This window comes from Canis aureus, chromosome 9, assembly GCF_053574225.1.
Source record: "Canis aureus isolate CA01 chromosome 9, VMU_Caureus_v.1.0, whole genome shotgun sequence".
NCBI lineage: Eukaryota > Metazoa > Chordata > Mammalia > Carnivora > Canidae > Canis > Canis aureus.
In genome coordinates, this window is record NC_135619.1 from 15,237,419 (window position 1) to 15,263,960 (window position 26,542).

Genomic DNA, 26,542 nt, shown 5'->3' on the forward strand with positions numbered 1-26,542 from the left:
TAGGCCGGCGCGGGACGCAGCCGGGGCGCGGGCCGGCCTTTGTGCGGCTCGGCTGCTCCCCGGGAGGCAGGAGGGTGGCCGGGGCCGTCCAGTTCTGCGGCGAGGGCGGGCGTCTGGCCCCGGCACCTCGTGCGGGAACGCCGGGCTGGGCGGTCTCTGCCGCTCTCGGCCTTTGCAACTTCTGGCCAATCGGCCCTGCCCTTTTGGGTCCCCGCCGGCCGGCTGCGCCCCAGGCTCGAAGGGTTAAGCAGGTGTCTCGCCCAGCGAGGCGCTATTGGCCGAGGGCCGGGGCGGCGCGGCCGCGGTCACTACGCTCCGCGGAGCCCAACTTGGATTCGTGCGGCGGGCGCGGCGGCCACTCGTCCCCCGGCTGCCGGGCCCCGGCCTCGGATCGCGGGGAGAGGAAAGGAGAGAACGAGACGGGGAAACCCACATCAGCACCAGCCGAGCGGGCCGCGGGTGGGTGCGTGCAAGAGGAGGGGAGCCCTGTCGCGCCCCGCGTCGCTCAGGGGCTGCGCCTCTGCCCCGCAACTCCGGCCCCGGCTCGCAAGCCGGAAGGAAGACGGAGGAAGTGGGGCAACAGGGGGTCCTGGGCAAGGGGTGGGGGGAAAAGACCGACTCCCGCAGCCCCCACCCACTGGTAGGGCGAGAAGAAGTGCAAGTTGTCATTAAAAAGGCGCGCCCAAATCACAAGCATCCCTCCTCATCCCCTAAAGAAATACCAACGTAATAATGCAGAGAAGTAACTGGGAGACATGAGGAAATAAATGCACGTGTTTTCTCTTTTTGTTTCCCTGGTGGTTGGAATTTGCAGAGTTCGCCTCAGTTGTGGCTGCTAATTTATTCGTTTCAACGTCTGAAAAGGGAGTATAGAGATGGGTCATGGGGGGCGCAACCGGACCTCTCTAAACGGACCTACAGTCCCCAGCTCACAAGTTTGTGCAAGACTAACCTGCCCGCCCACCAGGAGCGAGGAGAGTCCCTTCTTATAAAGGGATCAAACTCTCCATTGCACAAAAGCGGCTTCTCCGCCCGACCCCCTTCCCCCCATTCTCCCTTGCACACCATCCCTTCTCGATAAGCATCAAGTTCTCCAGTAGTCCAACTTGCAGTTGGCAACCGCCCGCACTGCCTGGTGTGAAGAAGACTGGCAGAGAGGGGTCCCGGGTGGGAGGGGAAGCTCCGAGCCCCCATTCCTGCACACGCGGGCTGAAGTCCAGGTTGCTGGAAGCCGCGGGAGGCGCGAGCCTGCTTGGATGGTGGTTATTTCTCTAGAGAAAAGAGGGGAGAGCGCGCGCCTCCGTCTTGCACTTTGGGTCGGAAGTGCGCGGTGTGTGTGTGTGTGTGTGTGTGTGTGTGTGTCTGTGTGTGTGTAGAGGGGGCGGGAAAGAAAGGCACCCTCCGCTGCCCGTCATTCCCTTGCACCGGCCAAGTCCTCGCCAAGCCTCCCGGTGCATCCTTCCTCCGCCACCCCTCCCCTTCTTCCCTCAGCTGGGCTCGCGCCGCGCAGCCGGAGCAGCCAGTGAGAGCAACATCCTGGAAAGAGGGGGGAGCACCACCGCCCCCCAAAAGGGAAAAAAGGCCCCACCCTGACACGTTTTGCTGTTTGCAAGTCCCTCGCACGCCCCCCGCACCTCCTCCTGGCGCTCGCTGCCCCCCCACCCCAGCCCGCTGCGCGCACATCAAAGCGCCTCTCCGCCGCGCACAGTGGCCGCGGCTCACTAATGGGATTGCAGGCTGGTGCCTGGCTCCGCTGCTGCCGCCGCCGCTGCTCGCGCTGCTGCTGCCGCCGCCGCCGGAGCCCAAACCCGAGCCCCCGCCAGCTCTCGCCCAGAGCCGCCGCGCCCGGGGGCCGAAGCCGCGGCGATGATCCGAATCTTTCCGGATTTCAGCGTGCAGGTGACGGCCGCGGCGGCCGGCGGGGCGGCCGCGGGGGTGCCGGCCGGCGCGGGCATGGGGAGGGCCGGCACCGCGGCCAACGGCACCCCGCAGAACGTCCAGGGCATCACCTCCTACCAGCAGCGGTGAGTAGTCCCGCCTGGGCTGGGATAGTGCCCCCGCCCCGGGGTGCTGGGGTGGGACTCACTTTGCCTCCTGTTTTATGCGTTACAACACGCAGGCACATCGTCAGGGCTTACTTTGCTTGCTCCTCGTTCTACGGATGAGAAAGAGGAAAATCATTCACAATTCGGATTGAAAGGCACTCCAGTGTACTGGCGAAGTGAAATCATCCTTTGCCCTCTGCCTGGCCCCAAATCCAGAACCCCAGCCCCGTGTAGCCTAGGAGTTGCAGCGAAGTCCTAGCACACAGCACAAGGTGCTTTTGCAAAGTTTGGGATCCCAGTCCCCTTCCGCGGAATTTCCTCATGCCTCTGCCGGGTGCGGACCCGAGCTGACGGGCAGCCTGGGGGGCAATTGATCACCGGAGGCTGATTGATCATTTGTTTCCAAACAGAATAGGAACGATTTTCACGTGTAGCTGTAGACTTGCAATTCTACATAATAGTGTTATCATGTCACCTGTTACTACAAGGAAATACAGCATGAAATCCGAGTCTCCTCGGCGCTGTTAAGTATTCATCTTAAATGCATTATAATGCAAATGCGTAAGATTCAGAGATGCGAGTTAGGAAGCAAATTTTACAAAGTTAGGCTAGGTGGGTGAGAAGGAAGTTTTAAAGTATTACTTGTTTGCATTTCTCCCAAACAGCTATATATATATATATTTATTTATTTATTTAAGTAAATATATATATACTTAAATAAAATACAGTTGTGATATTGAATTAGTAAGCATTCTTTGATTCAATTAAGAAAGAAAGGGGTTGGGGGGATACCACCACCAACAGCCCTAGAACCCTAAAGTTTTTCCTTAAGGACAAGTTGTGATCTGTCAAGATTTTGTTTAAAAAAAAATGTAATCCACAAAAATGTGCTGAGAAAAACTAACAATGTAGTATGAAAGGTAAGCTTCCCATTTGTGGGGCTCAGTTTCATAGAAGATGGAAGAAAAAAAAAGAACACATGAAAGTGTGAAATTAAATATTTGTGTTTCCCAGATTGCACACGATTAAATATCTGAGAGATTTGCCAATGGCATTTAACTTAAAATATACACAATGCATAATTCAAATAACAGTTCCTATTTTTACCTTGTATTTCAAACTTCATTGATTTGAGAACCTTTGATTTGAACCAACAGTGTTTAAACTGAAAAGGTTAAGATAATCTATCACTGCCATATTTTGTGCTTTCTAACCAATGGCCCAGCGACCAGAGCAGATTTTGCATAACACACTGAGTGTTTTCCAAGTTGATGCCCAGTACTGCAAATATTCTGTAGAAGACTTCATTATATGCTCTGAGTACTGTCGGAAGTTTTAAAAAGAGAGTCTTGAGAACAACTCAAACACAGGCTATTTCTGGTCAAAGAGATTTTTAAATTTAAATTATTTTAGTCTTGTTTTCCGTGATTACAAGAACCTACAATACAAAAGATCTGGGAATCTTTCAAACATAAAGGACTAGAAAAGAATTAGATTTTTCCTTTTCATGGTTCAGGTAAGGGTGTTTTTGTTTTTGTTTTTTTGTCACTTACAAAACATTTAAATGACAATATAATCTGGTGGTCACCTTAACTAGGAAGTGCAGGCAATAATTCCAATAGTGTGGTCTGTGAAGTAGGGAGCCAAGGGTCAGATATGTCAGATGGCCTTTGGACAATTTCAGAGACCTCCAACTAACCCATGAGATATAAATTGGGCATAAGAGGTGGTCCTGCATTTTCAGCCTTTAGGTTTTCTCTCAGAGTGTTGGTGTCCTTCACCACAAAGATCTTCTCAGGGCCAATTTCCCCCACAAGTCAGGAGCCTCCGGGGGTGATCCTCCATATCTCCCACTCCAACACTGAAAGCTCCACTGATGCCTTCCACCTTCATCTTTGAATTTGGGCTACTTTATCATGTCTCTGAATCTCAGTGTGATCCTAAAGACTAAAGCTTTAAAAATAATCAACTCTAAACCTTAGCCTTTGGGATGTATTATTTCCTTCCTCTCTTCTATGTCCAGTCATATTGACAGAGAGAAGGTGCTAGCTGTGAAAGATGGAGCTTTCTTTGGTTTCATTATTCAGATAGGATGACACCTGTTACTGCGTTTAATTTTTGTTAATCTGGGGACGGAGGAGTGAGCCATGTGAGGCAAGAAAATCATTGGCAAACGTTTAAGGGAGGGTTTGAGTCATGAGTCCCAAGTCCTCGTGTCCTCTGGCACTACTTCACCAGGCCACCAGCATGTTAGGCTTTAGACACTAGGAGGGGCAGACTTAGTTTCCACTTCAAGACCTGAATGTGTCTGCTAAGGTGAACGGTGACACATCATTTTACCAAAATATATATTTGCATTGAGTGCTTTGGGGGAGTCTGATGAGGGAGTGACAGGAGTTGGGGGCTTTTCAAGTTTAAGAGTGGCCTGTTGGGAGAACACAGCTTCTCTCATTTGTCATCTTTGGGCAGGAATGCCCTAGGCTGGCCGTCCTGAAGCCAAAACTTCCAACTGGCAACTTTTCCCCCTTCCCCGCCAGCCCGTGTAGATCTTGTGCTCAATCTTCTCCACTTCAGTTCATTTTTCAATCACTCTCATCTTCTACCTGTAGAGTGTACTCCAAAGAGAACTCAAACACCGTCACGCAGATTAAATGCGTCTGCCACGAAAATCACTTGTGTTCTCGAAGTTTCCAACTCTCGGCCCCCACTTTACTGGAGCGGTGGGACCGAATGGGACCCCTTTTCGGGTCTATTTTTCCTGAAGTTTAAAGTAGAATGCAAAGCCTCCCCACAGGACGGATGTTTTCCGTGTGGCTTTCATCCATTCGAAGTGGGAATGCGCTGGGAGTCCTTTCTGCCTTCCTGGTTGACACATGACTGAAAAGCTGCCCACCCCGGGCGGAGTGGTTTAGTGGAGAGGGCGCTCTGACCGGAGTCTACCAGGTACTGGGATTCCTCCACTGGCCCTTCATGGGGTGGCCCTTTCCCTAGCCCTCGCTGAGCTGTAAAACGGGGGTGGGGGGAAAGAGAGCGCTTGATCGCAGGGGTGCCAGGTCCCAGGGGCCAGGGGCCAGGTGGCACAGGCGTTCGCGTCTAACTGCGTCGAAACGCCTGGGGATTCACCTGTGAACCCCAGGGTCTGCAGATACGTGTGCGCGTGAATAATGCAGATGTTCCAGCTCGGGAAAGGTCGGTGGGAGCGCGGGGGCACCAAGGTGGCTGTGCAGCCGCCGCGCCCGCCCACAGGGCTCCCGCGGCCCGCAGGCTGGGTCGGCGCCCTCCCACCCGCGCGTGTCTCCGCGGTCTCGGGGGCGCTCCCGGGACGCTGTCCTGTCCGAGGCCGCGCCCGGGGCCTCCCAGTTCCTCTCTCTTTCTCCCTGGTTGCGATACTCCTGAGAAGGGAAGTGTTCGAAACTGCAACTGAGTGGCGTTGTTGCGCTGGCAGCCGAGCTTCCCAGTCCCCCAGACGAGAGAGAGAGAGAGAGAGAGAGAGAGAGAGAGAGAGAGAGAGGAGGGGGGGTGTGTCTGCGTGCGAGAGCGCTCTGGAGCAAAGCAGCTGGAAAATGCCCAGAAATACTTTCACAGCGGTCAAGCTGGGAACCCCCCGCGCGTCCTCCCCCTCCCGCCCCTCCGGCCCGGGCCCGGCCGCCCCCCGCCGAGCGGGTGTGTGCCCCACCTGCCCCCGGGCCGGCTCCGGGGCGGGGGCGGGGGCGGGGTGGGGGCGGCCGCGGGGGTGTGGCGGCGCGCGGGGGCGAGAACCCGGAGGCGGCGGGGCCCTGGGCCGGGCCGTCCGCGGGCCCGCGCGGCAGCCTCCCCCCGCCGCCTCCTCCGCCTCCCCCTCCGCCGCCGCCGCCGCCGCCGCCGCCGGTCGCTGTCTCCGCGCTGGGCATGTCTCGGGAGCCGGAGCGGCCCGGGCCGCGGGGGCTCTGCGGCGCATGGACGGCGGCGGCGGCGGCGGCGGCGGAGGGGGAGGAGAAGGCGCAGGCGGCGGAGGAGGCGGCGACCTGCGGCGAGAGGCACCGGCGGCGCGAGGGGCCGGCCGGCCGCCGGCGAGGCTCCGGCCCCACTACTTTTCCGTAGCCTCCCAGCCCCGGCCCCAGCAGCTCGGCCGCCGCCGCCGCCGCCGCCACGGCCAGGGCCAGCGCCAGGGCCAGCGCCAGGGCCAGCGCCAGGGCCAGCGCCAGGGCCACGGCCGCCGCCCGCCGGGCTCCGCCGAGCGCCGCGCACGCCCGCACTCACTCCCGCCACCCCACGCACACGCACACCCCCGCCCTCCCCACGCCCCCCACCCGGGAGGGGGGAGAGAGGCAAAAAGTAAGAGAGGAAAAAAAATAGCAGGAAGATGGCGCCCACCAAGCCCAGCTTTCAGCAGGATCCTTCCAGGCGAGAACGGTAACACTTTTCTGTTTATTGAACCTGCCGCCGGGGCCGCCGCTCCCGCCGCCGCCGCCGCCGCCCCCGCCCCCGCCGCCGCCGCCGCCGCCGCCGCCGCGGTGGGGGGCCCGCTCCGCAGCCCGCCTCCTGGGCCCCGAGCCCGCGGGACCTCGTCTGCGGGCTGGCGGCTCCGCGCTCGCCTGCGGTCCCCGCGCGCATTGTCCGCCGGTGGCGGTGGCGGCGGCGGTGGCGGCGGCTGCGGCGGCGGCTGCGGCTGCGGCAGCGAGCGGGCTCCGGCGGCGGCGGCGGCGGCGCCAGGCTCTGCGAGCGGTCGCACCTCCTCGGCTCGGCGAATGGAGTGACTCGCTGACAAAAAAAAAAAAAAAAAAAAAGAAAAAGAAAAAGAAAAAGAAAAAGAAAAAAAAAAGAAAAAAAAAGAGAGAAACAAGCAAAAAAAAAAAAAAAAAGAGAGAGAGAGAGAGAAGGGGCTGCGGTGTGACGAGGAGCAGCGAGGGTGGGGGGCCGGGGGATCCCCGGGGCCGCTTCAGGTCCCTTGGCAGCTGCTCTCTAGGAAGGAATGAGGCTGGGGAGGGGGAGGGAAGGCAGGCGAGAAGGGGGAGGAGGAGAGGAGGAGGAGGAGGCACAGGAGGAGGAGGAGGAGAGGAGGAGGAGGAGGAGGAGAGCAGGAGGCGGCGGCGGCGGCGGCCGGGGCGGGGAGCGGAGCTCGCGCCAGGCCCGGAATGTGTCGCGGAGGGGCCGACTCCCGTCTCCGCGCGGAGCAGCTAGGCCGGGCCCGAGCAGAGGGGCGCGCTCGCCGCCCCCCGCCCCCGCCGCCCGCCCCCGCCGCCCGGGATGCGCCCTTAGCCCTGGCAACTCGTGGGGCTCCTTCTTTGCCCTCCTTTCCACTCCCCCGCTCCTCAAAGAAAAAACAGAAAAAGGAAGAGGAAAACCCTCAAATCCAAATTAGCGAGTAAACAGCGAGATTCAAAATGTGCCAACAGTTGGAACGTCTATGCCCCGTTAGTTACCGTTTGGGGAATCTGTGTTTTAAAAAGTTCCTGGTGAGAATTGCATATCCAGGCAAGGGGCTCAGCCGAGCATGTCTGTTTGAAGTTAGTTAAACTAAAGCCAAAGGAAAAGGGAGTTTGTATTCAAAATATCCTTAGCCGTCCTACGTGAATGGCATTGTTAGGTTGCAGAGTAGCTAAGCACCCCCCCCCCCCCCGGCCCCACGTGGTTTCCCCTCCTGCTGTCCACCCAGCCTACTTTGTTTGGAATCCTATTTGGTATTAATTGGCAGCATTAATGACATTAATTGCATATAGCATATTGGTTTGTGCAAAGTATCTTTTCTGTTTTCGAAGAGGAAATGCTCAGTAGGAAGTATGAAATGTTACCCTTTGCTTCATGAGGAAAACAAATGCTCTTAGATGTAGGCCCCCTCCCAACTTTCCTCGTAGTACACCCATGAGTGAACGTGAGAAAAAAGAGAAGGGAAGTCCACAGTACTTGCAAGATTTAATTATTATATGGGTGGTTTTATTTTTGATACAATGTAGCATTTAACCTATTGCTTACACCAAGAGAGGTAAGAGATTTAAATACGCTATTTATTAGGAAGCTTCAGTTACATTTTTGCTTATTTCCTTCATACAGTAGAGTCCGCAAAATTGTCAGGGTGAAGGAAAAAATTTTGTTAGGGAGGTACATAATTGACTGATTCTAAAGTCTGGGTAATTTCAGCATAAGTCATATACCTGAACGCAAATCACACATAATCCAGTTTTTAAAGATGTTGAATGTGTATAGCATTAACTGTCTGACAAGTCATACTAGCTGAAAGGAATATTCAGTGTTTTATGAAGAATTCACATATTAAGTACTTTGCTCTTGTAGATAGAAAGAAAAATTCAGAGCATTGTGCAGGTCTTTTAATAATTATTTATTTAACATGGCGATGAATACTTTTTCAGGTCAGAAGTTTGTAATTGATTTTTTTCCTCCCTCCTATCCATCCTTCCCCATCCCCAGTTCTGTTGGTAGTAAATGTATTTACTGGGATGGCCCCAGTAATCTCTCTAGCAGAGGCCTATTTGTGTGCCATTTTGGGAATTTTTCTGAGATAGGAATCTTGAAGATAGAATTAATTTCTAGAGGAAACTTCATAGCCTGTGCATGAGCGCGTTCTTTATCACCTGTCTCCATTTGGCATTCGAAGAAGGTAAATCAAAGTGCGCGATTTGTTATTCTGCTCCACTTGAGAGCTGAACTAAATAACACTTGGTCTGAAATTCTGATTGAAGTTGTAGGAGGATATACTGTATTTAATTTAATGCCCTTTAATAGCATCTTCTTGTTCAGCTCGGATGCTGTCATTTTAAAGGTTGGATCTGAGAAGGTTTAACCTGTAGGGAGAGGGAGGAGTAATAACGAGGTAGGGGGCAGAAAGAGAGAGAGAGAGAGAGAGAGAGAGAGGAAAGAAGGAGGTACAACCTAAATGTTTCAAACAGTAATAACCACAAACTTGGCCCGTTATCCAAACAGTTGTTTTATGCCTGGAGGGTTCATTTTGTTATTAGGGCTTTAAATGCTCTTAACACTTTAAGTGTAAACATTACACATGTTAGTTGATTTGGTTTTGTAATGAGAAATGGGACGTTAGATGGTTTGTTCAGGAGGGGGCGGTTTTTCATAGTATTTGCTTCAACTGAGTAGAGTCATTTCACCTTTTTGTTCACTTTGGGCCTAGAACTTGTTGGTTCGTAGTAGGGTTTCTCTGTAACAGTCGAATACAAATATGTTTATAAAAGATGGCTTTCTGTGAACATGCTTTTAGGTCATATCCTTCCGTTTATTTAAAAAATGGTTTCCAAATCATTGATTTCATAAAGGCATTTATGGACACTACTCTTTTCTGCTTTTCAAATACACTGGTAATCAAAAACTTACCTAGGAAAAAAATATTTTTGGAAGTGTCTTGTAAATTTATAAAATAGCTGACCTGAGTTTAGTAGTACAGTACAAATGTCATTTCTTTCTGGTAATGTCACAGAGTAAATTTTGGAGAAAGAAGCTTCTTCTTAATGATGTCTTTGGCAATGCTTAATATTCTCTCTTACACAGAGGAAGAACCCGAGAGCCTGAGAGAACAAGTTGCAAACTTTGTATATTTAAACTTGCTTGATTTTTCTTTAAACTCCAATAGGCTGCAAATTATGTAGCACTACCACAGAGTTTTTCCACTGTGTGGATGTATAACCAAGAAAATTAGACAGATAGAAGTGTCAAGCATGTGATGTGCTCATGCTGGTTTGCAAAGCATATTCCAGTCATACAGGACTTTTGGTTTAAAAAGTGAAGGTGGTGGTGGAGATATTTTTGGAGGTATTTCTTTTTACGTTGCAAGCTTAAACACAGAGTGATAAATGATGATATGCATTGTCTAACACTTGCTTATATATAAATAGCTCCACAAGATTGCTTAAATGATAATCGAAAATATGAAATAGGATGGCCTTCATATCACAAGGCCAAGGGTCTACAAATGGAAAAACTGAAATAATGAAATATTTCCAAGGCAACAGACTGTCAACAACTGTAATGCATGGGCATATCATAGAACCACCAGAGAGGATATTAGATCGTATAGCTCTGCAGCCAGGAGTTATAATGACCTTTATTATGTAGGACCCTCCCACATTACAACATCTTTCCATAGTCCCAATTTCTGGTTTATGAATTGAGAGACAAATAGCTACTCCAAATCTGGAATATGCCAGTTACTAGATTTGATTCATTACAGGGAGCCAACTTGACATCAACATTACTTGATGCTTTTGGTTAAAAAAACAAACAAGAAAATGTTACATGAGGTATTTTCAGCATCTAATGGTATTATGAGTACAGGTTTGGTCTCTAGATCTTTGCATATTCTTGAAAATATGAATTTTATTTGGCCAAAAGTTATGTGAGATTACTATCTCAGCAATGGACTGATAAGAATTGCATTGTGATTTAAATATAATCTGCACATTGGAATGGATTGACATTTTTAGTGATAGGAAGTTTGATTTCCCCCTGAAATCCTACACAATGGTTGCCCCGACAATAGAGCTATTTTATGGGAATTCCAGAGTTTATATGAACCCCTCAATACTTCTACTGAGTCCCAGATCTTAGTCTGGATGGAATCCAGTGGCATGTTAAAATTGCATCTGTTTGAAATGGGTCCTCATGCCCAGAATCTCCTGCTCTGTGGTGAAGTTTTCTGTGACAAGATGTACAGATATATACTTTTGAAAAAGCAGCACTTTTGGGGGAGGATTTAGGCGGTATCGCTTTCATTTAGTTATTTTTAAAGCTGTAGAGCTTTATATTTTATGAGATATTTGTGGGGGATATGTCACAAATATTTCTAAATCTCTCCTAGTAATGTTTTTCCCTATGAACTTTCATACATGCTTTACTATTAATAATGACCCCAACGTAAACGTTAGTCTATTTCTGTTTTCGTATTTTTCCTGCATTCCCGTGGTTCTCTTTCCTGCACAGAATGCTGCTTGCTACATTTAAGGAAAATTAAGCACACATGAGAGTAGAACTGGCCCCTCCTATTTTGTTTACAAAAGCTATTTTTCCTATAGTATAACATTTCATCATTTAAATTTTTGAAAATTTTGCATTGCCTAGGCCAACGATTTAACTTCAGGTATTTTATAGACATGCCTCAGTTGTTTATGCTAGATAAGGCTGAAAGTTAAAGGGTTGGTATGCTGAAAATTTAGTTGATTAGTTGATTAAATATTAATTTAAAAATGTAAATGCTACCAAAATTGCATATAATGCAATATGTAAAACTTTAAATATTTAAATCTGTACTAATATTTAAATCTGTACTTCTAGAATTTATGGGAAAATTCAGTTACATCGCTTTGCATTTAATGATGTTAGTATTTTCACAGTAAATAGTGCCCCCCCCCCCTTTTTCCTCACTGGGCAGTGTAATAAACCAACTGTAACTGAATGGTATTTTTACTGCTCTGGGCCCCATTAGTGTGAATAGGATGTTTGCACTATTAATTTTGATAGAACCTTACATAGTTAGAATAATTTGTAGTAATATTAGTAATACTACAGTGCATAAGCAGGACATAGCTTAGTAAGAGTAAAGAGATTATTGCTATATCTGACATGACTAGGGTAGTGACAAGATTAAACGGCACTTGAAGTTTTGTCTGTGTACCTTTCTAGAGCATAATGTTTTGGTGAATTAATAGGAATATTTGTGCTCTTGTGTACAAAATCATGAGACACAGGATGAAAATCGCATATTACTATGGCTCAAAGTGCTCATGGCCTTCGACTATAATTATTGACTAGTTCATTCACGCAGTCTTATTTATTGAGCCTCTACTATGGACAATCATGACTTAGGGCAGAGATGGTCATAAATAATACTCTGTAAGAGCAGTTGTTCTGGTCATAGACTTGCCCTTATACTGGACATGCAAAATATTATAGAGAGTCAGAGAGAATATTATAGAGAGCCATATATAGAACACCCTTTTCTGCAAAAGGAGAAAGTGCAGAATTCATAGAAATATAAATAAGGGTCCTCTATCTCTTTTGATTTTTGTTTCATGTTCTGGTTGGGCTGGGCATTCAGGTTGTAAAATTTTGTAACTAATGACCGTAAAATGATTAGAGGCTCTTGGAGGAAAGAAAGAAAAGATGCCATATAAATGTGAGTGAAAATATACCCTATTTTTAAAAATAATCTCTGATGGGACTAAAAAAAATAGAAATAGATCACACCTGATAATAATAAACATTTATTGGACACTGCTATATATTTTAGGCCCTGTATAAATACTTCACAGTAATTTTCTCTGTGGCCTCCCCTTGCACCCTGAAGGGAGGTGCTCATATCCCCACTTTCAATCCAGAAAATAGAAACTAATCTTCCCAAGGAAGGTAGTAGAGTTAGAGATTGAATTTAGGTTTGTTTCTCTAGCAATGTACCTTAACAGCAATGTGCAGGTGTTCCGTCTTTGGATTTTCCAGACTCAGGGGTTTCTGTACTAATGCCAGAGAGCTCTTGTGGCAGGAAGACCCCGTGCACTATGGATCGTGAGTTAGATCTCTGCTTCTTGGTCATTTATCAGATGTTTGGAGAACTTCAGAAATACAATGTTTATAAGTTAGAAGAGGGATGAATATTTAAGTTATCTTCCCTCTACTCTTTAACATTCCAGTAGTTTTGAGGGCAAGCTCCACAGCTGTATATACTTCAGGGATGATTTTTGATGGAATGGTTTTAGAAGAATCGGTTTGCTGTGTACACATAGCTCTTTGGTCATAGATGGTGAAGTATTCAGGGACCTCTTTTCCATGGGTGTTATCTATGCCTCAGAGTGTGCCACAGTTTGTCTAAAGATTACAGTTGAGACATTTTTATTTTGTGATCGTTTGCCACTGAGTGGGCTGAGGCAGCCTTTCTGAATAACACTCTTTGGTACTTAACTGTATTTCTGGATATTATTATCTTTTGAAATATATAAGGACTCATACAAGTTGGCCTCCTGCCAAATTATCTGGCATTATAATAATGATGGCAAGCATTTATATAGCACTATGTGTCAGGTACTAGTCTAAGGGCTTTACATATATTAATTAACTCATTTAATTAAAAACTTGTTAAAAATGGACCACGATAAATACATAGATGATAAGTTCTCATTATTTAGTCCCTCTTCCCCTGTGGGCACACACAGACACTTGTGGCATCTTCAAGAAGAGAGTGTCTTTGGTAACATTTTAATTTCTCTAAGGCCAGGAATATTAGGGGTTGGTCTGGCATGTTCTTTGACGAAAGCTATAGCTTGGGAAACTTTGTAACATCTGACACCATTACTGCTTATTGTAGAATGTCTGCTAGATTTGAAGTAGTGGACAAGCATGTCCCATTTATCTTTACGTTTTTGGCTGTAACACTGTCAACCAAATAGCTTAAAAAAAAAAAAAAAGGTATAGTAGGAATTTCAGACCTTGAAAGGACTAGATAAGCAGTGCTTGAGTATTTGTGGGTGAAAGAATTGAGCATTTTACTTGTGTATTTTATTAAAATATCCACTTTCACATTCAGGAAATCTCTTGCTTACATAAAGAGTAGGTTGCCTTATAAAATGTTGAAAAGGGCTCATTTAGAGAGATGTTTTGCTAAAATATTGAAGATAAAAAGCAGCAGTCAATAGGAAGTATAAGTGAAAAATAGGCTACAAAATTTAAAATAGCATTCAGATCATCTTAAAAGAAATTACTTCTGATTACAGTATTTTATTATCATCAGTATGCTAATGCAGAATTAAAGGGCTCTGACTTGGGTACCTAGGTTATATATAACATTGAAGCTTAAATCTTTATCACATTTTTTTGAAGGTAGTGCCACATAGCATTTTAAGACCACTTTGTGGAATCATAGGGCATTTCAGTTATATTCCATTATTTCTGATAGACAGAGTCTTTTTTATTTATAAGATTTATAAGAAGAATTTTATTATAAAGAAAAATATAATATTGGATTAAGGGTCATCTTTATATGAATATACATCAAATCGACACCCTTTTACCCTCCAATCTATGGAATTTTCTTTCTGCCATGTCAACACTACAGAAAAGGATACTGGTTCTAAACTTCATCCAGAAGCACTTTACTCAAAAAAGACTGCAGTACTGTGGTAGGGGCAGATGGAATGACTGAAATTGTTTGCACAACCTATCTCTCTGGTAGAAAATGGAGACATCAAAGAAGAAGGGTATTTTAGTAACTAGTATGTATTGCGCTGATTGAGGGAGTATTTTTCCTATCAAATAATTTATTCCTCGGAATCTATTTCTGAAAAACATATATATTCTATTCATATAAGAAAAGGATCATTTTTTTTATTGTACAAGATTCTGTGTACTCTGCATGATTTATATGTAAAACCTACATATATACCGTTTACAACATAACTTACATATAAAATACAAATCAGACCTACCATGTTTCTATTATATCCACCTAAAATGCAAAAATGTTTCAAAGGTATCTTGAACATATTATAAATGTCTTACTTTAGATCGAGTTAAATTTACATATTTGCAGTGAATTGGTGACTTTTTTGTTTTCCTAATGCTGTAAAGAAAAGTAGGCTCATCATTTTTTTTTTTACACATTTTTATTGTTCTGTGTAAATGTAATTTGTTAATCCTGTGAAATTTGTCATAGATAAATTTGCTTGGATTATCTTGTCACCACCGTATCTGCATTCTTTTGTTCATTGCTTATTCATAATTTAACAGTCTGGCAGTGAGCCTTTTTGGGATGCTCACAAAAGATATATGACCTCTACCAGCTGCTACTATAACCTGCAGAATGCACAGCAAGACATTAGAAACGTGAGGATTCCTCTACTGATTAAAGTGCTCTTCATTTAAACAGTCTGTTCATAAGAATCTCAGGAATCTCTTGCTACCAGCAGTTTTGATTTTTTTTCCTTCCTAACAAAATTAGTTCTAACAATTGAATCTTCATTTGGTATGATTTTTTTAATAGGTGATGCAAAGAAAACTAATTTCTTGAATGCTTTTGCTTTTTTATAACCAAATACTCAAAAATTTTTCTATTTATTTGGGCATGGTAAAGTTATCCAGAAACAGTTCTATCAGGCATGGAAGAAGAGAGAGTAGAGTGGCAGTGTCACATCCTAATCTTAGAAGAAATGGTTGGTTTCATCCTACTTGAATCCAAGCACTTTACAGTTTGTATTCTAAACACCCTATATGATGTGGTATGTGGCAGACATTAAAAATAGAATGTTACTTGAAGTGTAACCACATCTTTAGGTTTTCATTATTCTGAATTAGTTTAGCATATGAATTTATTCTCATCCCCTCTCCACCCCTGTCCCCCCCGCCCCCCCCCCCCCCCAAGAAATCAGCAGATCAGTTTATGAGTAATGGCTAGTTTTTGCCTCTCTTCTGTGCAGGCATATGATTACGGTTCAAAATAATTCATTGCTAATCCATGCAGTATTGGTTCATCTCCATCACTCTGTTCTGTGATTAGAGCCTCAGGCCTGCTGCCTTGCTTTCCGCCCTGATTTTCTTTAACTGCAACCCTTGTTTTAATATAGTTCTGTAGTCACCACTGTCCTGCTAGCCCCTCTCCATCCCTCATATATATCGATTGCAGTAGATTAATATTTATTTGAAGCTATTTTTCAGACTTTGTGAAAAATGTATTCATTTCTTACTGTGAATCTTCATCTAAAGGGAGGGGGAGAGGGAAGATGTAGGACTCAGGTATGCAACTTCCTATAAAGTGAAGCTATTGCTTTTCCGACCTTCACTCTTTGCTCTAGTCACTGTTTGTTCATTAGACACAAATCAGGAAGTTTAATTTCCTTGAAAAAAATTTAGACTAAGCTATGATGTTAACAGTTTAACTCTTGTTTGTAACAGTTCTAAAATGGCTTTCAGCATTTTCTGAGCACATACTGTAGTCAGTGAAATTACCATAATATACATTGATCAGCTTGCATTGAATATTTCCAGACAGGGACACAAAGCTATCATTTTCCTTAACATCAAAATTTGCCAATTTCACCAGAAGGTCATCTAACAGATTTTTTAAAGACTTTGTTTCAGATCTCAGTAGTCCAGTGTTCCTTTTAATAATTACTTTCGTCTCATTGTAGCCGTGTGTTTGAAAGTGTAGGTCAATGAGGATGATTGCATTCAGAATTTCATGATCTGTGTAGTGGAACAAATTGAAAGCAAAGCCTGTATCAATCACTGTGAAGGGAGGGTTAATTGTTACCGCTTCTCAAGCCTCTGGACAGATAAACCAGTAATGAAATACTTATTGCTCTGATATGTGAATGCTGAAGGATGAAACAATGGAAACAGAAGCAGTCTTCAGAGATAACCAAAAAGGCAAAGAAAAAAAAAAAAAAGATAAACCGGATGAAAGTATGAAACTATGTGCTGCATTAACTCTCTTAGAAGTAATATTGTTTTTAGCTTACTACCCATCTTTTTCTGGCAGGTTAGGGCAGTATCATATATCAGGTTGCTAAAGCCAAATAAGAATATAAATGGAAAACCCTCTTTCTGTAAAAATAAAAGAACTAAAAAAACACAGTCCTGTGCTTTATATGAACTCTGCATATTTTATAAAAATATTGTTTGAGTTACTATTTAAGGTTTTCTCCCTTAAAAAACTAGTGATGCTACATATGTTAAATATTATACATGCATAAATGGCTTAAATTCCAGAATGTTTTAAAGGATTTGTTATCTTTGAAGAGATTTTGGAATCACTGGCCCATTGTAGACCAAAGCATTGAGAAAATTGTGAAACACATAAAGAAATAGTAAAATAATTAGTGTTGCAAAGAGATCATGAGATTAAACACATTTAACCATTTCTTCCATATGAACTTAACATTTAAACATCTGTTAGTTACTTATATGTTGAAATATATGCAAAAATATTTAGCCAAATTGAAGTCTTAGGCCCATGACAATCATCTCAACACAGTGGGTAGTTCTGAAAATTAATGAGAATGATAATACTGTAAAGACTGTTCCAGAGTTTGCCCAAATTCATTATCTAAGACTCTTGTTAAGAACATCTCAAAGAATTTTAACCAGGAAAATATATTAATGGTTCAAAAGCATTTTCAAAACCCTGAATTATAAAAGTATAATAGAATTATATATGCAAGAGTTATAGTTAGCAACACAGATAGCAGAAGACATTATGATGGCATATTTTTCCACAACCTATACTCCTTTTGTACATGGTTTCATACGTAGGGTTTAATCTCCTACATTATTTTTGTTTGTTTGTTTTGGAGGCAAGAAAATCAGGATCATTTAAGAAATAAAATGGATTCCTTCCCATTCATGTAGGGAAGCTGATAGCTGTAAAAAGTTAGATGTGTCTTTTGGCAGTCATTTTGTATTTGATACAAACAGCTACTAACAAGCTAGAACATTTTTAGGAAAAAGAAAGAACTATCCCACATATTTTTATTTGTCTTCAGAAATTAAGAATTTCCCAAGGCCTGTTTCTGCACAGTATTGGTGTAGCTGCATAGAAACTTAAACAAATGATAGGGGCATAGTCTTTTTTATGACAGTTGCACCATCCTCCAGCTAATGTGGTTGTGAATATTGTAAAAATTAACTGTAATAGTAATACTGTAACATCTTTGAATCAGGATATTTAAACTGCTATTAAAATACACTAGGGTATAAGTCAGTAGAGAGCTCTAAAGTATAGCTGTACCAAAGGGTATCGACTTTGGTGTTCAACAAATGGTAGGCAGAAAGCAAGGAGAATTTCTTTACTGGGTAATAGGTATATACTTAACACAAGGACCTATGAATATTGAGATTGTCAGGGCAGCACATTATGAATTACCACTGGGCACTTGCTGGTTGGGTGCTAGTAGAACAGCAGGTAATGGCCTAAATCCCAGTCACTGGTTTTGGTCCTTCATTATCTTTATCAGAAGTCATAGTCTACACAGGTCTTTTAACCATTTAGAGCCTTACTTTCTTCATTAGTATATTAAGTTACTAACATTTCCTTCCAGCTTTGAAAATCTATGACTACATGATTTGAATTATTTGAATATATGATAAGAATAATGAGTTGAGGTCTATGGTTGGGTTTTTTTCTAATTGCATTAGTATTTACAAATATTCTTTATTTATAAAGCTATTAAAGTTTTTAGATCAAAAACAGTGCTTGTTATGCAGGTTTCAATCAATGAAATATTGGATATTTAAATATTTTTCTTCCACAAAAACATCTTTGAATGGAAACTTTTTATTACAAGAATGTCCAGAGAGACATTGCAGTGGAAGCTATAGGCTATATTAAGTTATATTTTAAAGTGACATATTATGCACATGACTCAAGGTAGCACTAAAGAAAAATACTAAAAGTGTTTAGCGATAAATACATTTGTTGGTTAAATTCAATTGAGAGGTAGGACAACTGTGGAAATATTTGAAAACCAGATGATATACCACAAAGAAGGAAGTTAACAATGTAACGTTTGATGGACAGGCGAGCACTTAGGGGAATAAGTAATCTCTGAAAATTTTGTGTGTTCCTAAAACATTTATAAAGGAATAAATTTCTATAGTGAATTATTTGCCCAAACTACAACAATTATTTCTTTCTAACCTTGTTTTTCTTTTTAAACAATTTTTTTAAAAAGATTTTTTTATTTGAGCGAGCTTGCAAGCATGAGTAAGTAGAGGGGCAGAGGGAGAGGGAGACTCCACACTGAGCAGGGAGCCTGATGCGAGGCTCCATCCCAGGGCCCTGGGACCATGACCTGAGCTGAAGGCAGATGCTTAACCAACTGAGCCACCCAGGTGCCCCTCTAACCTTGTTTTTCAAAGGAGCTTTCTTATAATTCTTCTCTCTTACTTGAAAGGGTGAACTCATTTAGTGTTTGTAGTATAGACAGATTTAAATGTTTATGATTGGATAAGATTACTTATAAATAAATTAATAACTTTTTAAATAGATGTATCATTTAGTCATTTATTTGTTTTTAAAGTTTCTAATTAATGATATTAATAGACATTACAAGTATATTCTTATTAGGTAATTAACTTTTTTTGCCTAATTTCTTTCTTTATATATTATACCTATATTCTGTATATTATCAGTAAATTTAAGAGTATTTTATCCCCTAACCCTATTTTATGCTTAATTGTCAGTGATAATTTAACACCAGTGATAAGGATATTTTTTCCTAAAAACACTCTGTTCCTCCCAAGATAATTTTCCATTTTTCTCTTATGAAAATACCCAAGAGAATTAAAAAACCATAGCATAGTCTAGACTGGACTTCTGTAACTCATATTTGAAAACCAGATGATATACCCTCTTTGCTCATCAAGATCTTACTTTCTCAAAGCTACTGTTGGCTAAATGTTGGGAGGAAATCTGATTAGAACAATTTACATTTAGGAATGAAGTTATTTTCATTTTTCAAAAGAAGCCAGTAATGCTAAACAAAATTTCAGTGTATATTAGAACATGGAGAATCTTTAGGGTGCCCTTGTCTGTCTCTCCACAGCACACATATATACCCCTTCCCAAGAGATACCTAGTCAACACCTTGAAATTTGTCTTCTGAAAATTTTATATCTCATTGTGACATTGTTTTTAGAAATGATACACTACTTTTCTTAGAGTATAAAAAAGGCTAAATATCATGAGCTGGGTTAAACACATGTGCTATAAGTATTCTCATTGGTAACATTAAAAAAAGCAAGTTAAAAGTCTCTCATGGTGATAAGAAGCTACCACCAAGTAAAGAAATTGAGAATTGGGTGGTATTTTGTGACACTAAGATTGGAAGTGTCTGCTCAGTGCTGAAGTAGAATTTAAGTGTGGGATTTATAGATGGCTGCAGAATTCTTTGTAGAAAGGAAGCCACGTCAAGTGTTTAGAGTTGGGTTGAACAAAACCACAATAGACTTCACAGAATCCAGTCCCTGGCCTGCTTCTCCTGTAGTCAGGTTCACTTACCAAGTCTAATTCCAAGGGCAGAAATTACCATCTAACTGTATTTTGCTGTTATTCGTTTGCCAGCAGCATCTGTTCCTTACATGGTCACAAAGGCTTATGATAAGCTCTGACTGAGTGTAGCCTCTCTTGACTTACACTGGAATTTTTAAACCCGTGGTCCATCAACGTTATAGCAGTCAGCAAATGGGCTTTAGGGGATCTGAGAGTCTCCGGAAATGGCATATTCATACATTTTTATCAGTTACTTAAGGGAGTGTATTTTCCCTGAAAAATTTGTGTCAAGAATTGTGAAGTGCCTGAGATTTTACCCTACTTGCAAACTAGTAAGTTAGCTTGCCACAATTTAATGGATATTGGTAAGATGCAATATCCTGATGTTGGAGACAGAAAAGTTTATTCCAGCATTAGCAGTAGCAGGAGTATCAGAGTTTAAGGCAATTCTCTGATCTTCCTACGAAGAGGGCCACATAATACCTGTGTATGTAGTGGGTTGTGTTACAAGAGGAGTTCCGAACTTAAGGAACCTGAATTTTTTACAATGGACAGAAAATATGTCTTCCCTTTGCTCTGGAGGGAGAAACGCTAGTTCTATCCTCCAAGGCTGTTTTCTATACAAATAACCTCGAATAGATACTCTGGTACAAAGGATAGTTAGTGCTTTGCCTGCAAGATGTGCAGAAATGAAAGAGACTAGTCTTTCAGGAGTCTGTACCATTGTTATGGTGATTATTTGGAAGGATGAGAGGGAATAGTGATGTAATTGTCCTATAGTTTCAAGTTTCTTTGAGCTTAATGTAAAATGAAATCAACTATTTGAGAGAAAATGACAAAGATTTTAAATATGTAGGCTTCCCAAACTTGCGTATGGTGCTGTACATCAAGCTTATATAGATTCAGTTGATTCAGTAATGGATACGTCCTTATAATGTTAGTATATTAACATTCTCATACTTTTTATCACAGTTGATTTTTGTCCTGTTTATAAAGTATGCTCTCTTACTGGTTTGCTCTGTTTATCCATAAATTGTAACTTTTTGAGAGTTCACTTTGTGTCTTTGCATTAGGTCATTTTAAGTTTCTCCATAGCTCAGTAAGATAGGTTCTGTCAATATCTCCACTAAATAGGGTCACAGTAAGGTTTTGGAATTGGACTAAAGCTTCAGTCTGTTGACTTACTATATAATAGAGATGGCATTCTTTGACCATGCCAGCTTCTTTCTGATTTTGAAGAATTGTTTTCTATTTTCCTTCTGTATTCTGGGGCTTCTTCATTTTCCCACAGCATTTTCCTTTTCCTGCCTCATAATGTTTTTACCTTATCTGTACCCAAATCCTCACTCCATATGGGCCTACAGGCCTCTTTTTACATACTGCATTAAATACCTCCCATGGACTTGTAGGTATTGAATCTTTTTGCACCCCCACGTTATACTAAATTAGCACCGTATCTTCTGATTTTGTAGCAATCATATCTGTAAAGCTAATTATTACAATTACAACATAAACAAGTCAACCAAAGTTTTACAGGTCATACCTAGCTTTGTAGTAAGGTAGTACGTTATAGATTGTTATAAGGAGATTATGATCTTGTTTAGCAAGTTATAATCTATAGTCCTATTTCCTGCATAGTTTTTATAACATTCAGTTGTGAACAGATTTACATGTTGTGAGGTTATTTTTTTAATATTTTATTTATTTGGGGGGAGGGAGAGAGTGAGAGTGAGCAGGAGCCAGAGGGGAGGGGCAGAGGGAGAAGGAGAAGCAGACTCCCTGCTGAGCAGGGATCCCCATGTGGGGTTCCATCCCAGGACTTTGAGATCATGACCTTCAAACAGAAGGCATATACTTTTTTTTTTTAATTTTTTAAAAATTTTTATTTATTTATGATAGTCACAGAGAGAGAGAGAGAGAGAGGGGCAGAGACACAGGCAGAGGGAGAAGCAGGCTCCATGCACTGGGAGCCCGACATGGGATTCGATCCCGGGTCTCCAGGATCGCGCCCTGGGCCAAAGGCAGGCGCTAAACTGCTGCGCCACCCAGGGATCCCCAGAAGGCATAAACTTAAACAATTGAGCCACGCAGGCGCACCTAGGTGTTGTGATTTATGGTGGCTTGGGTCATAAAGTATCCCTATCTTTTGCATAGCATTGCACTTTTGTATATACCATCATTTTTTGATATAGCTCACTTAAAAGGCTTGGTTAAAATGACTGTGGCTTTTGGTCAATTCTGATCCAAATGTAAATTAGAAGATCACATCCAATCTGTGCCTTGGTACTTTGCTTTCCCATTTTCTAGTCTTTTAGCCTTATTTTAATCCCGTAGGATTTAACAATATCATGCTACTATAATTTAATAAAAATTTATGAACAAAACATGATCTAATAGCTTACAAGACCACTCTGGCCCAAATATTCTGTAATTATTCTCTGCAATGAGGATGTTTACATAAATGTCAATAAAATATCTGGAGATCATGCTAAAAAATCAAACTGGAAGGCACTCTTGAAGAAATGACAATGGAATATAGAAATTGTCTCTTTGTTGAGAGCAGATTTATCATCAGAATCTATTGTTAAAATTCTATATATCCATAACCAGTATAAAGGACCATTAACCAAAATGATGGATGATGAAGAAATAAATTATAGTTTCTTGTGTACTTGTCTTTCTACATAGATTGTGACCTCTTTGGAGGGAAGAAATCATCATCTCCCATTGTGCATGCCCAGTGGTGAAACACATTCCTGGAACAGAGTTAATGAATGAAGGAATGAATGAATTCCAGTTCTAATTATGCCTTCTTCATATTTACAATTCATCCCAGGTAGTCCTTATATCTGTCAAAAATCTACAGCTGTACTTTGCATACCTCATGGTTTCTGGTCTAAAAAAGAAATTAATAGGGCAAAATAAGTGTTTTACAAATATAAATATTTTACCAATGCTTAGAAATTTCTACTGTATTCTGGGTTTTGAAGTTGAATTATTTACATTGTCTGGCCTGTAATCCCTGAAGATTATACCTCTATAACTCTACAGAGAGTAATTTTAAGTGTAAGATGTGTCACAACTCTCCATTAATCAAGGAACCAAGAAAATTTTAATTAGAACCCAATTTATCACTGACAGTTTCTTTACCTTTAGAGTTTCTAATCTCTAAATAGTTTCTATTTACCAAATAGATGAATTCTGGAACAATGGAATGTTTCCCATTATATTAATATTAAACCCATTTTGTAGTTATAATTTCATAAAATTTGAATTCTTAATTCTATATTTCACAAAATTGTGCCTATAATAATTTAAGTTGATTAGACTAAAACTTAAAAATTCAATCATGTAAAATAGATTACAAAAAGAATTGACATTTTTCTAGGGATCTCTCCTCTACTAATAGCCTGGTTCAGTCATCATGTGGCCATCTGTGCATAATACCTATAACAAAAATCTTTGCACAGAAAACCTCCTGTAAGGATATCCTGAATAACCATGATTAATTTAGCTCTTTACCACGGTCAAGTAATAGTGGTGAACACTGTTACTTTTGTACAAGCCAGTAGACAGATAAAACTTGATAAATTCGCTTGAACTTAACACATATATAAAGAAATGAAATAATTAATGACTCTAGGGAAAGAATGGATCAGTAGTTCAAATATACTTATTCCTTTATCTCTTTACTTTGAACATTGCTCAGTTTCTCCAAAGTTTATTATCTGTAGTTACCAAATTTTGTCTTTAATACATATTATCCATATTCAGATATGCTGATGTGTGTCTTGAAAAATTTTTAGTATGATGTTTAACTACAAATTTATTAATACGCAAGAAACACATTCAGCTCTCTGAAACCAAAGTAACATCTGAAATGTTGATGTATATACTTATGTTCAAACACACACACACATACATGCATGCAGGTACACACACACCCTATACAAACAGAAACAGAGCCCTACTCTATAAACACAGACATTCTGTTGAGTGTTAATCATGAAAAGTCAGTGTAATGGGCCAAAGCTTTCCTCTTTGCCCAAAGAGAGCACGGAGTTATAGAAACACATATAACCATGCATGGCTGTTTGGTGTGGTGTCCTGACATGATGATGATTTTATTTATTTTGTCCAGATCTACTCTAGCTTCTCAGCTCTAAATGAAAGTGTCCTTCTACCTCAATATCTATTTAGGAAGACTACTCTCTTCTGAAAAAAGTAGAGTATCTCTGGATTATGCTTTTCTACCTGGAAAATTTGAGCAACTACACATATGCCTTATAGTTTTAATAGGAATATTTTAAGTATTGCTGCTTATTGCATGATCATTATGTGTCAGATGCAATGATAAGCTGTTTGACATATTATCTTAATCTTCTAAACATTCAGGGGCACCTGGGTGGCTCAGTGGTTGAGTGTCTGCCTTTGGCTCAGGTCGTGATCCCGGGGTCCTGGGATCAAGTTCTGCCCTGGAGGGAGCCAGCTTCTCCTTCTGCCTATGTCTCTGTGTCTCTCCCTGTGTCTCTTGTGAATAAATAAAATCTTTAAACAATTTTTTCCCTAAACATTCTAATTTGTTACTTTGTTGATTTCATCTTTGATATCTTTAAGTGTTGCTCATTTTAAGCATTTTATTTTCTATTCCAGGTATGTATATTGCATTTGTGTGTCATAGAAATTTTGAAAGCTACAGAAATTTCATTTTGGTTTCACCAGGTCATGCCCTCATTCCTTTGGGCTGACTTCTGTCAGTTTGGGGAACGTGTACTCCTTAATCCCGGATTTGGTGGTAACATCACGGTAAGCATTGTAGGCTTAGGGAAGTTCTCATTTTATAGGTTAGGACATTTTGTTGCCTAAATGTAGTGCCTATAGCTTTTGAATCATTGTACTTATACTTCCGCTTCCCACCCCTAGCTCAGCACTGGGACGTCTGGTTCCACTGTCATATTCTGGCCACTCTTCTTGCTATACTCCTTCTCAGACTCACTCAGCATTTCCTTAAACATACTTCAATTCCCTTAGAGTTGAGCCTTTCCATTTTCAAATTTGTCTCCATTTTCAGAGGTTTATTTCTCTCTTTGAAAAATCCCGTGACCTCTGTTCTCTACCTTTCTTATTTCTTGTTATCTTATAAATTCTTTAAAATGACAGTTCTCCCCTGAAATAACTGAATGCTTCCAGAAGGGTTAAGATGTTCTTCCTCACCCAACGAACCTACCATTACCTTCAGTTTTTCTTAGCCAACTGTATCCTGCTTCCTTGTATACTTCCAGGCCTGAGGTGAGCTTCTACCAATATACATTTTCAGTCTTTATCTCCATAATCTCTTGACAGCATTTGACACTACTGGTCACCCCTTCCTTGTGGAGACATTCTGTTCCTGTGACATTTGTGATGCCATGCTTTTCTGGTATTCCATCCAGCTCTCTTTTTGTTGTCCAGGGTTCTGGCCTTGTTGTATACTCATCTCATTCTGTACTCCCTACAGGAATCTGCCGTGCATGCCCACGGCTTCATAAAAGGGAACAGAGATGCTGACAACACAGCAGTTATTCATCTTCAACCAGGTCTCTCCTGATCTCTAAGCCCATATACACAGCTGTGGATTGCTCACAGCCAGTCAGTTGTCACTGGGGCACCTCTAGCTCAAAGGGACCTGAAACTTAATTGTACAGTGCTTGGTATATATAGTATGTGTTCAGTATATATTATATGTCAGTTGAGTGAGTGATAAATAAATAAATACATGGGTAGGAAGTGTATCCTCAGAATAGGCTCATGTCAGCATGTTGATGGCGATACCGTTATCTTGCTCTGTCAAACTATTGACACAGAGACTCTTAACTGCCTTGACCATTGAAATTTGTCTTGACTTTCTAATCTCTCTTTCGACCATCTGGTTTCCAGAAACACTGCTTATTTTGACGGACTCTTGAACACCTCACATTTTTATGTTTCTAAACTTTTGCTTCTTATGCCCCAGAAACTACAAATTGTTTGTTCCTAGACTTGGCCTGATTTTTGACAGAGGATACATGCTATTTCATAGGTGTGTGTGTGTGTGTGTGTGTGTGTATGTATGTACATACACGCTTTAACTGTAGTTCACATAAAGACTCCAAAAATGAGTAATGACCTTGAGTCTAGTGTTAAGGTTGGACAGTTGCAATAATCTAACCTTTTAGGAAACTACATTTACATGAGTAACTATTTTCTGTACTTTGATTCCATGGTCATTTTGCCCTTTTTAGACTTCTTTCATGAAATCTGTAGTTTGCATGGATCATGTTCAGATTTCTGGTAGACATAGACTGAATTACTATTGTAATAGTTACAGGGCAAACCACTTTAGGGAGAGCCCCATGAAGATGCTCATAGTACTGGTTTTAGAAGTGTTCAAGCATGCTTCAGTCCCTCAGTAACAACATCACCTCTTTGTGTGAAATTCCTGAATATTTTCAGGTTTACTGAGGAAAAGATCTATTTTCTGGATTAATCAAGTAATGAATATAAT

At 41.9% G+C, this 26,542-nt stretch overlaps 1 protein-coding gene across 6 annotated transcripts in view; it reads left to right on the forward strand.

Moving 5' to 3' along the window:
• Window positions 1-1,448: 1,448 nt before the first annotated feature.
• The window catches only part of NPAS3 (neuronal PAS domain protein 3), an 839,196-nt gene continuing 814,102 nt past the window's right edge, over window positions 1,449-26,542 (forward strand). For 3 of the 6 annotated variants that reach the window (XM_077908992.1, XM_077908994.1, XM_077908993.1), the window contains exon 1: window positions 1,452-2,024. In XM_077908992.1, coding sequence (XP_077765118.1) covers window positions 1,867-2,024 — 158 coding nt within the window. In that variant the 5' untranslated portion in view covers window positions 1,452-1,866. Of the gene's footprint in view, window positions 2,025-6,039; window positions 6,438-26,542 lie in introns of those variants that run through there. The other 3 variants (XM_077908991.1, XM_077908998.1, XM_077908995.1) reach the window with 3 other exon arrangements.